Raw genomic sequence first — 16045 nt, forward strand, 5'->3', positions numbered from 1 at the left:
AGTCCACACACACACACACACACACACACACACACACACACACACAAACACACACCCTGCAGTGGAATGTAATTTGTCAACACACAAATCAGAGGGCGGGATGCAGGTGTCATTAAGATTGCTTACACAGTAAACCTTCAGAAAAACATGGCTGCAGGAGAGGGCAGGGTGGCGATAGTCAGTCAGGTCTGTGAAAGGGAAGCAGGGTGCACACTTCATCATTTTTCTTGACACAGTACACACATGGTATACTGTGGGTGTGCTGTGTCTGCAGTATTAGAATTAAAGATAACACTCCTCCCTCTGCAGAGGGGTTATAAACACTAACAGCTTTAGTACGTGGTTGAAAACATAACTACAGCTTACGCAGCACATCCATCCCAGCAAGTCATTTTAATCCATTACTGAGCATTTAAATCTTATTTTTCTTAAAACAAGAGGTGTGAAATTTCACCTGTTTCCAGTTGGTTGAATTAACACTTTGCCAAGTTACTGTTACTGTTAAGTTACTGTAAGCTTTCCGTTCTCACTGTTCATTATGATAACGCAGTAGATTAACCATCAAAAACTGTGTTAATTTTTGAAACAATGGGCCTTAGCCTAAGTGAGCAAAAATTGGCTTCTAATTTGTTGCTGACAGCCGGTGATTTTATTGGCTGAAGTGATGACTGCCACTGGCAGATTTTATCAGCTGTAGCAAACTAATTAACACTAACTCTGTCTCAGGCTGTTCAGTGGTTTAGCTGACCTCACTTAAAACCTAGAACTCTGTAAATTGCTCCTAAATGTGCATATTCTACCCACATACTTGATAAAATGCTAAAAGGCTGAAGCTGCATGTTTCTGGAAAAAGGGAAGGGTCCATGTACGGTAGAAGACATGGAAGCAAAGAATTGTTCTTGTATTGCAGTCTAGAGCTTGTTTGTCCTGCTATTATAGTACAGTATGTAATAGACAGCCTTTATAATATGTAATACATATTATAAATAGATTATTTATTCACACTTAACCTTGTTGATGCTTACTATAAAAAATCATTGGACAAACCACGCAGATTAAATTTATGCTCCTATTTTTAGTATTTTCAAACAAAATTGCCAAAAAGTTTTTGAGGACGAAGACTAACCAGTGTGTTTGACAAACATTGGCGGGGGTTGCTGAAGTAGAAACTAAACCCCAAACCAAATAAAGAGCAGGGCAAAGCCATTAAGGTTCACCTAAACTCTTAAATAATGCATATAGCGCCGTGGCTCCCACACTGTGGATGTTCTTGTCCTGAAAAGATCTTCTTATAACTTAAACTGTAAGTCCAGCGCAGCTTACGTTAGAGGAGATAAACTAACTGTTAAGTTAATTTATTTACAATTCAAGATGCTAGCCAGTTTGCACATCAACGACCTGATGCTTAAATAGCAAAAGTAGTAGCAAATAGTCCATTAGCGAAGAATAACGCAAACAGTTACGAACTGTTTCTGCTTAAGAGCTTAATAGCTAAAAACATAATCTTACCTAATATATGTTTTGATCTTACGCCCTCTTGACTTTAGTCATTTGTTTACTTTCCTCAATTCTGTTTCTCCTCTTGTGCTCTGAGCTGACCTGCCAATCAGAGTGATTTCACTCACTGACAGGCTCTGATTCAACACGCTGAATCATGTGAGAAAAGGCGACGAGGGCCGACGAGGGCCGACAAGGGCCCGACGAGGGCCGACTCGTGCCAACGGTGCGGGACACATTCCTGGAAATTAGGGTGACAGATGCTCACTGACGGCCACTGACCGACAGCCACCCGTCGGCCTGGTGTGTTAGGGCCCTTAAATGATTAAAAAGCAGCGCTGGAAACAAGTGAAATTTTAAAGTTTGATTTATGCAAAAATAAGATAAAAAGCCTGAAGAAGAGGCTAAATGACATACATATAGAACAACATGCTAACTCTTCAGATGCTCCAGATAAGCAGCGCAGCGCTCTCTTTCGCTCTCTTCTTCCTCTCAGTGGGTGCTGAAGAGCTCGCCCCTGGGGGCCAGCTTCGCGCCATTTTTCCTCTTTTTTTCTTTGCTTGTCACTGATAAGATTTCATCTTGTTATTTTACAGTGTGTGGGAGCAGCTCTTTTAAAGACTGACATACTGTAGATTCTCTCCCACACTCCTCATCTCGCTCTCTTTTCTTTCTCTTTTTTGTTTCTCTATTCTTTCAGCTCCACACTTGGCATTCCTTGGCTCTCATTCGCACTACGCCACTCTGGCTGGCACTCGACCATACATCAGTGAATATCCTGGTTTTATGTTCTCCCCCTTACTCGGCTGTGTGCCCCATATATACTTATCCCCCAGTTGTTTCCTCCTTTACAGCTCAGATTCACAGGGTGGTGGTGTTTATTTAAAGGAACAATGGGACCATGTAGGCAAGCCGAGTCTCCAGTTAATTATTTCCTGCCTACATGAATTTTTATCTTGCTGGAATCATGTCCCACCATCCTTGAGCTGTAAACTCTTAACCACAGCTGATTCCTCTCTGGCTGAGCTCTCTATTAGCTGCTTTCGCCCTAATTTTCTCTGTACTAGTGACCAGCGAGTGCGTCGGAGTCCCATTAGACACAAACAGGTGTATTCAGTCTGATTCTCACAGTAGAGCGAGACCAAAAATGTGCCCACACCCCAAATCATAGTATTCCTTCTCATCATTTTGCATTCCCGTCAAGACATTTCTGTTATATATTTGTTCGGACAGTATTTTGTTGTACTTGCATTAATGTGTCTCCTCATTTCGTCCTATAAAAACTTCCAAAATCCTTTTTCATATTTTCACCTCCTCCTCTCCTCTCCATGCTTCGTTATCCTCTCCTCTACCTTCTCTGGGTTTTTAGGGGTTAACAACAATGACCTTTTTTGGGGGGCCACATCACCTCATGTGTTTTATGTATCGCTCCTCCAGCTCCTCCCCCATCTGGCCCTCCCTCTACACTCACACCAGGAGGCAGCTCCACCCTGTCCAAGAAGAGACCTCCGCCCCCACCTCCTGGACACAAACGCACCCTGTCTGACCCACCCAGCCCGCTCTCTCACAGTCCACACAGTAAAGGGGGCTTGACTGGGGGTGAGACACAAAAACATGTCTAAAGTGTAGAGCTGGTTTCACTTGACGCCAGCCTGAAGTTCGATATTAGCATCTTTCAAAAGTGCAGGGTTATTTTAAAGTTCTTTATCAGGTCCAGAAAAAGCATGTAAGAGGACTTTGAGTAAAGACTAGTTCATCAAATGTTAAGATATTTCTTGAAGGTTTAAGGGTTTTTGATTTCGAATCATACAAGTGGATGCCTTTTTATGTCTCTTTGTGCAATTTAAAAATATGTTAAATGGTAGTTACATGGATATGTGTAGGCCTCCAACTATTTCTTTCATGGATTAATCTGGTATTTTTTTGTTTAAAGTCCAAATACAATGTTTAAAAGTAGCAGATCCTCGCACTTGAAAAGATAGTACTAGAAAATTGTTGGCATTTTTTTTAACTGATTATCAAAATGGTTGCTGATTAATTTCCTGTCAATCCATAACTAATTGTCCTTTCAGATCTAGGTATGTGCTCCTCTCAAAAGTAGAAACATATGCAACCAAACTTCTCCAAAGACCACCGGGTGTTTTTACCAAACTACATCTAACGATTCATACATCTTTAAAATGTTTTATTAGATTATATCAAACTTATAAACTTACACTCCACATGGTATTAATTTATTTTCTAAAGTACACATCTGTGGTTAAATTCTCAGGATCTTTTATGTGCCTATAAAGATGTTTTTTCACATTATTTATTTATTTATTTATCATGTTTTCAAAGTATTTAAGTCTTAGCTTGGCGCTACATCCAAGTCATATATGATAGATGGTCATGTGACCATTAAATATACTGCACTTCATCTTCTTGTTTTAATTACCTTGAATGATGAGCATCCAAGTCAGAATGTGGATGTTAACATGGACACCATTTATGTGTGGGTAACTGACAATTACGATCACTTCAATATGAACGCGCTGTCAGGGGGGATACAATTTACTGCTTTTATCCAATAAACATTCACAAGTAAAGCTCAGTTCACCAATAAACATACTGTCAAACTGCACAAAGAGACATGAGACATGAGTTTGACTCGGAAAAACAATATTTCAGAGGAATGAAAGAATTTTTTTTAACTCTGGTTGAGCTACAATAAAAAGAAAAGTTGTCTTGTAACCACCACTTGGAGACAAAAGAAGACACCTCAGTCATCTTACCTGCAATCTCTTATCTCTTATGTGTACAATGGGGATATTTTTACTGTTCTGCTTTTATCATTTGTCCTCTGTGGTGTTTTGTGCATTCTGTGTCACCCATACAGTAACACCCAACCACTAATTAAATGATGACACTTAATTGCACAACCTCCAAAATAACACGGGCTCATGGAAAGCTCAGCCAGATGACGCCTCCCTCATTGTTTTTTTTAAACCATCATAGCATGTTAATTTATCTCCACATTTTTATTAAATTAATCTCTTGATGAGTTCTCCGTGATGGTGTTGAATAATCTTGTGTCATCATCAATGTCGATGTTTTAGGAAGCGACTCCACCCCTCCTCCTGTCAGCAAGATGTCTCCTGTTTCTAACAAGTTTGAAGGAATTCCTCAGCAGCAAAGGTAAAGAAGAAATTAAAGAAAATCACAGTGAGATTCTAGGCTTAATTGGCCTGAAATTAATTGCATCACTCGCTGTAATAACATGTAGTCCAAGTTATGAGGTGTATGCGTCATCTTAGATACTGTTTTTCATTTAACTTTAACTAAAATCTTTTCCCAGCACTACTTCAAGCAACACAAAGTCTACACTTGGTCCAAGGGTTCTTCCCAAACTACCTCAGAAAGGTAAAGTCCTGGTCCAGTTGTCGGTGTAATTTTAGTTTTTAAACGTAAGATGTTAATAACATAGGTATTTCTCAACCTGGACCCTATTTTCCCTGCGTTTTTGTTACTAAGTGACTAATGGGAAAAACAAAAATGAAATTGAAATTGGTTCAGTATTGAGTGAGCGTAACCACTAAAAGTCCTAGTTTTTGCCACTGACATGTCCAGATTATTATTCTAAGTGTTTGACGACATTATGAGAAAGATCATAATGTCGTCAGTCAGTGGACAGACATTGACAGTGCGTACATGGCCCCGGTGGTGACATTGCAGCCTGTTTCTTTGCTGCCCGCTGCAGTCCTGTTGATTAATACTGGACCAATTTCAATAATTGTTGTTCCCATTAGTCACTCAGATACAAAAACATGGGAAACTAGGGTCACCATAAGTAACTGTATGCTTCACTCTCCAGTGGCATTGCGGAAGATTGACACCATACACCACCCGTCTATGGATAAGTCCAGCCAGCCTCCAGAGGTCTTCCAGAAGTCCCCGCCAGCAACCGACACTCCACAGAAGGCTCCACTGGCAGACAGGCCTCAGCTGGGAGACCTGCCCCCCAAACCGCAGCCATCTGAACTTCCTCCTAAACCTGGAGAACTTCCTCCGAAGCCACAGCTCTCTGACCTTCCTCCTAAACCTCAGCTGGGAGACCTCCCGCCCAAACCCCAGCTCAAAGACCTGCCTCCCAAGCCTCATCTCGCAGACATCCCCCCGAAACCTGGAACAGCTGAGTCCGCTCCCAGGCCGCCTCCCGGAGAGGTGCAAAGGCCTCAAACGCAACCCCCACCTCCACCTCAAACTCAGCCTCAACCTCAGACGCAGCCTCAGCCTCAGTCTCAGCCTCAGCCTCAGTCTCAGCCTCAGCCTCAAGACTCACCGTCACCTAATCAGCAAGCAAATATAGGTACTCCCACCCAACAAGCTGCTGAAGACACCAATGGGACACCAACAGGGACTGCAGAGACACCAATACCCCTCCCGAGGAAGATCAACACGGTATGAACATGCTTCTCTTTCTTCAAAGCTACTAAACTACTACTCTTTCCATATTGGTAGAGTAAATCTATGGATATATTTTTTTATGCTTCATTCAACACCCATTGTCTAAATGATAGCATTCAGCTGTGTAAAATACCACCACCACTTATTTGGTGGCATCTCAGCACACTGAACTGGCAGCTCTGGTTGTAGTTGCTGTGATAGTGGGCCAATCACACGTTACATTAAATCAAAGAATGCTTGCTGTGACTGGTTGCAAGCAAAACCATACAAATACACATTTTTTTCTAGATATGGGTACAAACAGCATGAAGGTATGGTTTGACTGGAGAAGTTCCATTAGCTCTTGGCACTGGGTCTGTTTGGGTGACACCTAAGGTACCAAGTACCAATACCCAGCACTACACATCAGTCTTTTTTCTGGGCAATTTTATAAAAGTAATTTATAAATAAATATAAATTACAGCCTGACCAACAATTTATGATTTTTGGACACTTTAGCTGCTAAATGCTAAAATAAAGTAAAAAAAAAAAAAAAAAAAAAACCTGAGAAGTTTTTGTTAACTACAGCCGCATTCCATAAAAGTATTTTTATACACTTTATGAAGGATCACATTAACTTCCCCAATGACGCAAAAACATTTTTACACTTGCTTGAGGTGGTTTTTGCCTTTGTCAAAAAAATATTGATGCTCTAAATGGGATATGGAAAAGCCTTTGCCAAATAAGTTCTGATGTAGAGAACATTGACAACTCACATGACTGGTCAGCTGTTTCTGCCGTCTGCTTTTCATTCGTGCATTAGAATCAATGCATTAATTTGCCTTTGTCTTCTCTTCGGACAGCATGAAACAAGGCCAGTACTAGCTGACGTGAAAGAACAATTACGTAAAACTTGCCCAATTGAAACAAACTCCTGAAGACCTCTCTTCATTATTTCCTTATAGATGGGTTTGATGGCAAAGGTGATTCATTTTGTGTCCGGTATGCAGCCTCTACTTCCTGTACTCCATTTACTGGGGGATTACAGCCATGTGTAAAGCTTAGACTATAACGCCAACTTCTGACCAGACTCCACCTTATGGAGCCAAATTAATTTGCTCTAAACCACTTGATTGAAAAGCATCTAACAGCATGTTCGCACTGACGCAGAAGTGCCCCAATATGTCAGTGCATATTTTATCATTTATCATAATCAGATCACTTATATCATATCTAATTTATCCTTTATATTGTTCATGATAGATTATCAGTGTGGGTTTATTGCCAGATTTGCTTGCAGAAAAAATAGTCCAGATTGCAAAACTATTACTGCAGACTGCAAGTCAGCCACAGAGATCGGTTTGGGGCCCCGGCTTGTCCTGTGTGAACAGCCCAACTGATTAACAGTGCAGCCCCACTATACCGGATTAGAAATTTGCTCCCATTCATTGTGTATCGGAATCGACTGATTTGCTGCACAAAGCACGCTGGAATAACTGCGATGCGGACCAAGCTGGCGGTGCAACAAAAGGGCGCCACGATTTAAAAAGCTGAAACCGGCAGGGCTGGGCGGACGGGGCCAGTGGGGCTGCACTGTAACATGGGCGCTGAAAGGAAGCAATCAGTGCACCAGTGTGAACCTGGCGTGATTTGCTTTTCTTTTTTGCGAGACTTGAGAAGTTTGCTTAAAATGAGCTTGACTATTGAATAGAAATAAGACTTATGATAACAGTTTTGTTATTTACATGTCCAGGGGAAAAGCAAAGCCCGACGGGTGAAGACGATCTATGACTGCCAGGCTGACAATGACGACGAACTGACTTTTGTTGAAGGAGAAGTGATTATAGTTACAGGAGAAGAGGACCAGGAGTGGTGGGTGAGTCCAGCTTCAATACTACTCCATGTTCCTCCACTTTCTTTCTAGCACTTCACAGTCCTCTTCGAACCGTCTCAAGGGAACAAAACCAAACACTGAATACTTTCTTACTGTTTTTCACACATGCTCTCTTTATACTTCCAGATCGGGCACATTGAAGGAGATCCGGACAGAAAAGGGGTGTTCCCCATGTCTTTTGTGCACATCCTGAGTGACTGACAGCCAGAGAGACTTGCACTACACCTCTCCCTAAATTGGGAGGTCCTGTAAATAGCTATCATAACACCTCTTGTCACACGACAAGTGTCCTAAAGAAAAAAAAACAACAAATCAACAACGAAGAAGAAACCCAAGAAGGCTCATCTAGCCATGGATGCCTCATCCATGCTGTACAAAGAATGTGTGTATTCTTCCTTTACCAGTATTATCTTAACCCTATAGCATGGCTCAGACGAAGCCACTCTCAAACCCTAGCACTTACCTAAAGTCTATGTTTATGCTGTTACTGTGTATATATGTATGTAAATATATATATTTGTGTGTGAGTGTATATACATGTTTTATTGTACAAAACATGTACCATTGCTCTCTCTACCTGTCAGATTAAGCATCAGGGCGGTAGACTTTGAATTTTATCTGTATTGATTTTACTGGCCCTCATGAAATTATCAGCTTATATTTCTGGAAAAAGGACAAACATGAAAAGGAATGTGAAATAGGTCATGTCACTCTTTGTGTCTTGCATCCCTGTTTACCACCATAATTGACTGAAGAGGCTGGAGTCTCCCACTGATCTTCCCCCGAGCTGAAAACATTAAATGTACTCCTTGTTCTTGCTTGCTTTGTGTGTACACGTATTATGGTTGTTTTACAGTATAGAAACCTGCTGCTACTGTGTGGTGGAATATCAAAGCCTGTGGTTCACTGTAGGTCACTAATTTACTCCTTGTTACACTGTTCACTGTGTGTATGCTCTGTGTGTGAACTCGACGCCATCTCCACAGTCCTTTGACCTTTTCTGTGCATGGTGTAACAATGACTGGAATTGAGTGGAGTGCTGCGTTCAAGGACGCTCACCTCAGGGTTTGAAGAGCCACTATTAAGCAGGACTACACAAAAAGAGGTATCCTGTTGTTAAAGCCACTATTAATGACAAGTGCGGGAAACTCAAGAGGACATCTTAGCAATAACTTGATTTTCTGACAGGCTAGAAATTTCAACCTGTGTTCACAATTCAGTGTCTTGTTTAAAAAAACAAAAACAAAAAAAAAAACCTCATGAGCTTGAAATTTTTAAGTTTGAGTCATGTAATATCATTCCATGTTACTGGATCCGATGCGTTTCCAGGTTTGCCTGTGAAGCAGAGATGTCTTTTAGAAGCACGGTGGACTTTGTAAAAGGCCGGAGAGCCGATGTATTTTCACCCAGTCCTCACTGACTTGCAGTTTTACCCATGTTAAGGAACAAACCCATCAACCCATTGTATCATTAAAAGTGCTGTACTTCAACTCCGAGCCTGCTCTTTTGCTTTATAGCCATTATTCCATGTGGTATAAAGATCTGTTTGTGCCTCCCTTTGGAATTCAGTCTCTGGTATGAGAGGCAAAGTGCATTTTTAAGCAGCTTATTGAAGTTACAGTTGGACTCAAGAGAAAGACATGGTAGATGTTTTGGGAAATATGCTTATTTGCATTCTAGAGAGAAAATCAATACCACTCTTATATCTGTCTGTTCAATGCAACCAAGGTCATGCAATGGTGGATTGTAGTTGAGTACAATTTTGAGGCACAGTTTTATGCCGCTTTACATTCTATACTTCATTATAGATATATAACTTTTTCTTCTTTTTTTTTTTTTACTTCTAGTACGTATTGCAGCTGCCCTTCCAAAGTCTGTACTGTTGCATGGAGTATGCATACAGTTGGGACAAACATTAAATTTATCGTTATAGACTACCCAAAAGTGAGTAACCTCAAACAATTATAACAGGAAGTACTGCTTATTATTACATCAGTTGTCATTTTGTTGCCATTACTTGCAGGTCATTTACTTATCAGGTGGTGTTTCTCAAAGTCAAGGATCCTTCATTGGTAGGACGAGTCCTTCCAAGGAAGGATCTACAGAGACAAGGCAAGAGTCTGTCCTAACATTCGATGAACTCACACGCGTGCCCCCAGGTGAGCGTCATTAACCCTCCGGGGACAGAGGGGGTTCAAGGGAACTGTGATAATTAATGTCGTACTATTTGAACAAATGTAAGCAGTATTTTCAGAGTCGTGTGACTTTAAGTGAGAATATAGCCTATTTCTAGATTATGCTTAAAAACAAAACAAAATAACAGGTAGGCTAGATTAAACCCTTGTAAAAAGTAGTTTTAGATTTCTGCTACCATGTGTAAAAAACAAAACAAAACATGACCTTACCCACTTAGCACTCCATCCCTGCTGTGACTGATGAATTCAAAAACTGGTTTTATCTAAATCACATTTAAAAAATCTCATTTGGCAGTGGACACATTGGAAAATGCAGTTTCTGTCAATATTTTTTTCATGCTTTTATAATAAACACTCCTGCAGATATTATCCCAAATAAATGACATGTATCTAAATCCTGCCAAGCTGTCACTGAAGCAGCCCCACCTTCACTTCCAGCAAATTGTACACAAAGAATCGTGGGTACTTTCTATCAGCTGAGGATACACACATGCAACCCTGAAAACTGTCTTAAGGGTTCAGTCCCCAGTAGAAATTTGAAGGATCCTTGACACTGGAACGGTCCTAAGGTGGGACTTCATGACATCCTTATAATTCAGCCATTTAAGGATCTGCCCTTGACTTTAACACCCAGGGAGTCATTTCATACTATGGTGTTTCAACACCATGTAGCCTGTGGAAGTTTTAATACTTTTGCCACTGTATGCATTTAATTCAGCTAAGGCCAAAGCCAGCAGCCATTAGCTTAGCACAAAGCTCTGACCAGTTGTAATAAAGATGAGTAAAAGCTCACCAACATGTTTGTTTTAATCCGTAACAGACCATAGTGTAAATTTTTTTTTTTTTTAAAGATATTTTTCGGGCATTTTTAAGCCTTTAATTGATAGGACAGACAAGTGTGAAAGGGGGAGCAAATGGCCACAGGCTGGATACGAATCCGGGCCGCTGCGGCAACAGCCTTGTACATGGGGCGCCTGCTCTACCACCAAGCCACCGACACCCCCATAGTGTAAAAGTTGTGTGAGGACTTACTGAAGTCTCTGCTGGTTGCTTGGCAGCTGCTCAGATTTGCCATTTACCTAGCAGCAGCTTTACATTTAACCCTACAGGTATGAGTGGCACACTTTTGTATTTCCAGAAATAGCTAACTGTTCCTATAAGGAGGAAAAACCATGGTAAAGGCTGACTACTGTAGTTTCAAATTCTTTTACACACCTTACTGTGCAAAAAAGACAAAGTATTTGTTTCTACATTAACAGTAAAGAACATTAAAGACAAAAGTTCATCTCCAAATAATTCTTTATTTTGTTGTGTCAACAATTCACATAAACCAAAGTATACCATCCAACTCTACAACTTCTTTTGGATTTAACATTAACACAGGAATACATCACTTTTAAGACAACATAAATACTTTGTGTCACAACACAAATTGCATTTTACGAAATAAAACTGTTCACCAAAGCATCCATACCAGAATGTACTGGTAACCAAAAACAAATTATTTACACACTTGGGCTTTGTGGAGAGGTTTTGACCCTTTGTCCTTCTCCACTGACTTGATGACGCCCACAGCGACTGTCTGCTTCAGGTCTCTTGCTGCAAAGCGACCTGAGGAGAAAAACAATGAGTTGTTTAACACTGCGGAACATGGGTGACATTTATTTTACATTAAGACTGAAGTGGATTTATGTACCTAAGGGAGGGTATGTGAAGAAGCTCTCCACACACATGGGCTTGATGGGAACCAGTTTGACTGTAGCAGCGTCTCCAGACATCAGTATCTGCGGGTGGTCCTCCACTTTGTTTCCCGTGCGCCGGTCAAGCTTCTCCTTCAGCTCGGCAAAGCGACAGGTCACATGGGTGGTGTGGCAGTCCAGGACAGGAGAGTAGCCTGTTTTTATCTTCCCAGGATGGTTCAAGACGATCACCTGAGGACAGAAACAAAATGTCAGCACAGGGAGGGCCACTACACATTAAGTAAAGATTTTAACACCATTGAACCCACCTGAGCTTCAAAGCTGCTGACATCTGATGGAGGATCCTGCTGAGCGTTGCCAGCCACATCCCCACGCCGCAGGTTCTTGACAGCCACGTTCTTAATGTTGAAGCCAACATTGTGTCCTGGCAGAGCGGCCTGCAGCCCCTGGTGGTGCATCTCAATGGACTTCACCTCAGCGGTGATCTTGGCGGGGGAGAACAGGAGGGTCATGCCAGGTTTGAGGACGCCAGTTTCAATCTTACCTACTGGCACAGTCCCAACTCCTAAGAGGATGAAAAAAAAGAGCATTTTTAAGTCAACTCCAGGTGTTAAAATTAAAGTTTAAAGCCATTTTATCAGCCAACAAACATGGTGACATTGCTTTTCTTCCCCTACTCTGCTCCCTCTGCTGCACCTGCATCTCATTGTCTTAATGGAGCTCGTCAATTAAGCTCACAAGCTTGGAAACAGAGTCAAGGCAACTTAAAAATTACATTAAAATTAAGGTTGAGCATTTCTAACCCCCAATTTTGTAGACATCTTGCAGAGGTAATCGAAGGGGCTTGTTGATGGTGCGCACTGGTGGTTGAATGGAGTCCAGGACCTCTAGAAGAGTTTTCCCACTTGCACTCCCCTCCTTTCGTCTGGATTTCCAGCCTTGGAACCAGGGCATCTGTGGAGACATTACTTTAGTTCAATGTGTTGCATGTCCTTTGCAGATATTCTAAATTTAAAACCATAGTTACCTTCTGAGTTGCAGTGATCATGTTCTCCCCAGTCCAGCCAGAGATGGGAACAAAAGGCACAGTCGTGGGGTCGTAGCCAATCTTCTTGAGGAAGCCGCTCACGCCTCGCACCACTTCGTCAAAGCGTTTCTGGCTGTAAGGCGGTTCAGTCAGATCCATCTTGTTCACACAGACGATGATCTGCTTGACACCTAGAGTGTAGGCCAGCAGGGCGTGCTCTCTGGTCTGACCACTTCTAGACACACCGGCCTCATATTCTCCTTTAGCTGCAGAGACCACCAGGAGGGCGACATCAGCCTGAAATTACATTTATGGTATAGGTATAAAAAAACAAAAACACTTAAGTATACAATTAATATGCACTTTATGCTGCTTACCTGTGAAGTCCCTGTTATCATATTTTTGATGAAGTCACGGTGGCCAGGAGCATCAATTATTGTCATGGTGTATTTTTGAGTGTTGAATTTCAGCAGAGATATGTCAATGGTGATTCCTCGCTCCCGTTCAGCTTTCAGCTTGTCCAGCACCCAGGCAAATTTGAAGGAACTCTTCCCCATCTGCCAGAGAACATAAAACAAATCTTGTAACATGTTTTAAACAGTTTGAAGCAGCAGCTTTCTCCCTTCCTCACCTGTGCTGCAGCTTTCTCAAACTTCTCCAGTCTCCTCTGGTCGATGCCCCCACACTTGTAGAGGAGGTGGCCAGTGGTGGTCGACTTGCCGCTGTCGACGTGACCGATAATCACCACATTAACATGAGTCTTCTCTTTTCCCATGGTTGAAGGTGGGTTTGCAAACCAAACAATTTGACTGTAGGCTTCTGAGATGAAATGACCACGTTCACGCTTCCAGGTTCTTCTGTAAAATGAATGTGGCCAGCCTCTAAGGCCTGACTTTATAAGCTCCACCTGGCCTCACAAGACTCTTGATTAAACACAGGAGTGCTGCTCAATTAAGCTTAATTGGTGGATGATGCCTGTGTGGATGCTGTTCAGTATCAAAGTAGCTTGAACACCAAAAAAATAAAATGCTGGAAAGCTAAAAAATGCTTGCAATTTGTTTTTGTGTGTGTACTGCAATGAGAAAGATTAGATTATTGTTTTATGTGAACTACAGTGAGAAGGATTAAATTATCTTTCATCATTGCAGCAACAGGCAGGTACAGTCCTTCAAAGCTCACCACTACGGATCAGTTAATGATCTCAGAGTACAACCAGGTGTGTCATTCAGAGGTGGCCGACTTTGAAGAGTCTAATAAGTAACCTCTGCCTATGTATCAAAGGAACTATGACGCATTACAGCACTAAACTACTACAGGGAAATATTAAAGAGACTGCTGACTGTAGAGGTTCAAATGTGTGCTCGTGCATATAAAATAAGAAAATGAGGAGCTTAATAAAGATAAATCTGCCATCACAGATGCAAACAGACAAAAACTACAGTCTCTACAGAGGTGAAGGCCCTCTGATAAATGTCTCATTTCATCTTCTACAACTCCAAATTAAAATTACAAACATATGTTTGCATATAAACTTTGAATCCTTCTTTCGGTGAACAATTATGGGTCAGTTCAAAGAGACAACAGATTTGATTTCTTTTTCACCCTGCATTTTTGTGTTTTTTTTTTTTTTTATTTAGTTCCTATCATGCTTTTAATTAGACTATATTGAATTTAACCAAAAACAATTCTCTGCAACACTGTAATTTTTTTCATCAGTAATATTTTATTGAACTTTTTTGCTTTTGCATAAACATAAACAGTGTCACCGAGTGTTAATAAATCAAATATATGCACATAAACATGAGGGGGAAAAAAACAGAATAACAAAATAAAATAATAATAATATAAAAATACATAAGCAAATCTTTAAAAAAAAAAAAAAAAAAAAAAAAAAAAAAAAATATATATATATATATATATATATATATATATACACACACACACACACATTCCTACATAAATATGCAATACAATCTTCTCTGATTTCCAAACAAGCTCTGAGACACTCAGAAGGTGTGCAACGGATCACCATGCACATGGCGTCTGATTCACTACAAGATACATCCACACCAACTTCTCCACTTCGCCACATATTTCTCCGTCCTGTCCTCACAACTGAAAGAGATTTGTTCATATGATACAACTTTTGCCAACTCTGTGAACCATTCCTTAAAAGAAGGTTCACCTGGTTCCTCCAGTGTGTCATTATAATTTGCTTTCCCACCACTATACTGGTCTGAGATAAGCCCTTGGCTCCACTGTGAGATGTCCTTTGTGGGTCACTGAGAACATACAGCCTCGGGCAGTACTTGAAGTTAGTCCGGGTAAAGTTTTTTTATACATTCATGAACCTTTATCCAGTGGTTCTCAAACATGGGACGTTCCCAGAGTAGTTGAAGACGTGTCCCTTCAGAACAGCAGAACTGGAGCTGAAGCTTAAACAGTCTGGAGGGGGTCATTTATTGTTTAGCCCTGTTATCGTTCCATCTACCAATGACAATAATCAGTGGTGGAAGTATTCAGATCCTTTATAGAAGTAAAAGTAGCAATACCAGACTGTAAAAATATTCTGTTACAAGTAAAAGTACTGCAGTGGAAATAGTAACTTTAAGTACATTTTGTTGATACTGCTTATTATAATCAATATTATCAGCAAAATGTACTTAATGTCTCAAAAGTAAAAGTTCTCAAAATGCTAAAAAAAAAAAAAAAAAAGCAGTTTGTCTGGGCTGATTTTAACAGTTTCGTATATTGTTGAGTAGTTTAATTTATTTTATGCACAAAAGCAAATAATCTAAAACAGTTTCATTTTTATTATTGTTTTATAAGTTCATCAGTGGTGAAAAAGCATTAAGATCTTTTAATTAAAGGTCCAGTGTGAAGGATTTAGTGACATCTGGTGGACAGGTTGTGGAACTGAAACTTCTCCCGTGTGCCGAGCATGCAGGAGAACTACGGTGGCTGATGTGACAATGCAAAAACACAACAACATGACAACACAAAAACATGAAAATGCTTTCGCTAGTTAAAATCATAGAGTCATAAAATTGTCACTAATTTATTGTGCAAACCTTTGATGGAAACATGATTATGATGCACTACTTCTCTAAAATCTAATATGTTCATATCTTGTGTCAAGCCAAACCTAACACTTAGCCTTGCCCTCTTAACCCAACCTTTACTAATCCTGACTAGCATTTCTTTCAACCTCAACTATTTTTTTCAAACATTTGTTAACCCAATTAAATGTATTTAATGAATTTTGGATTTAAGGATTTTTTTTTTTTTTTTTTTTACATCTCAGTTA

The 16045-nt window shown here is 40.5% G+C and overlaps 2 protein-coding genes across 5 annotated transcripts in view; one reads left to right on the forward strand and one right to left on the reverse strand.

The window, feature by feature from the left end:
• Nucleotides 1-9320, forward strand: part of asap1b (ArfGAP with SH3 domain, ankyrin repeat and PH domain 1b) — an 83860-nt gene extending 74540 nt beyond the window's left edge. Inside the window, exons 23-29 of one of the 4 annotated variants that reach the window (XM_050056571.1) lie at nucleotides 2198-2266; nucleotides 2935-3096; nucleotides 4596-4674; nucleotides 4835-4899; nucleotides 5351-5937; nucleotides 7676-7798; nucleotides 7943-9320. In XM_050056571.1, coding sequence (XP_049912528.1) covers nucleotides 2198-2266; nucleotides 2935-3096; nucleotides 4596-4674; nucleotides 4835-4899; nucleotides 5351-5937; nucleotides 7676-7798; nucleotides 7943-8017 — 1160 coding nt within the window. In that variant the 3' untranslated portion in view covers nucleotides 8018-9320. The remainder of the gene's footprint in view (nucleotides 1-2197; nucleotides 2267-2934; nucleotides 3097-4595; nucleotides 4675-4834; nucleotides 4900-5350; nucleotides 5938-7675; nucleotides 7799-7942) is intronic. The other 3 variants (XM_050056569.1, XM_050056568.1, XM_050056570.1) reach the window with 3 other exon arrangements.
• Nucleotides 9321-11110: 1790 nt separating this feature from the next.
• On the reverse strand, nucleotides 11111-13529 carry eef1a1l3 (eukaryotic translation elongation factor 1 alpha 1, like 3). The gene is made up of 7 exons (XM_050056560.1): nucleotides 13370-13529; nucleotides 13116-13295; nucleotides 12739-13035; nucleotides 12515-12665; nucleotides 12020-12276; nucleotides 11708-11942; nucleotides 11111-11622 (listed from the first exon to the last, which is right to left on the reverse strand). Exons 1-7 carry the CDS (start codon nucleotides 13511-13513, stop codon nucleotides 11513-11515), a joined length of 1374 nt encoding a protein of 457 aa, XP_049912517.1. The 5' UTR covers nucleotides 13514-13529; the 3' UTR covers nucleotides 11111-11512.
• Between the last annotated feature and the right edge of the window lie 2516 nt (nucleotides 13530-16045).

Source organism: Epinephelus moara, chromosome 11 (assembly GCF_006386435.1).
Source record: "Epinephelus moara isolate mb chromosome 11, YSFRI_EMoa_1.0, whole genome shotgun sequence".
NCBI lineage: Eukaryota > Metazoa > Chordata > Actinopteri > Perciformes > Serranidae > Epinephelus > Epinephelus moara.

Coding starts and splice junctions, on each gene's coding strand:
- eef1a1l3 (XM_050056560.1), bottom strand. CDS start 13,513: ATGGGAAAAGAGAAGACTCATGTTAATGTGGTGATTATCGGTCACGTC. Junction 13,296..13,369: donor TTGAGAAAGCTGCAGCACAG/GTGAGGAAGGGA, acceptor GTTCTCTGGCAG/ATGGGGAAGAGTTCCTTCAA. Junction 13,036..13,115: donor TGATAACAGGGACTTCACAG/GTAAGCAGCATA, acceptor ATGTAATTTCAG/GCTGATGTCGCCCTCCTGGT.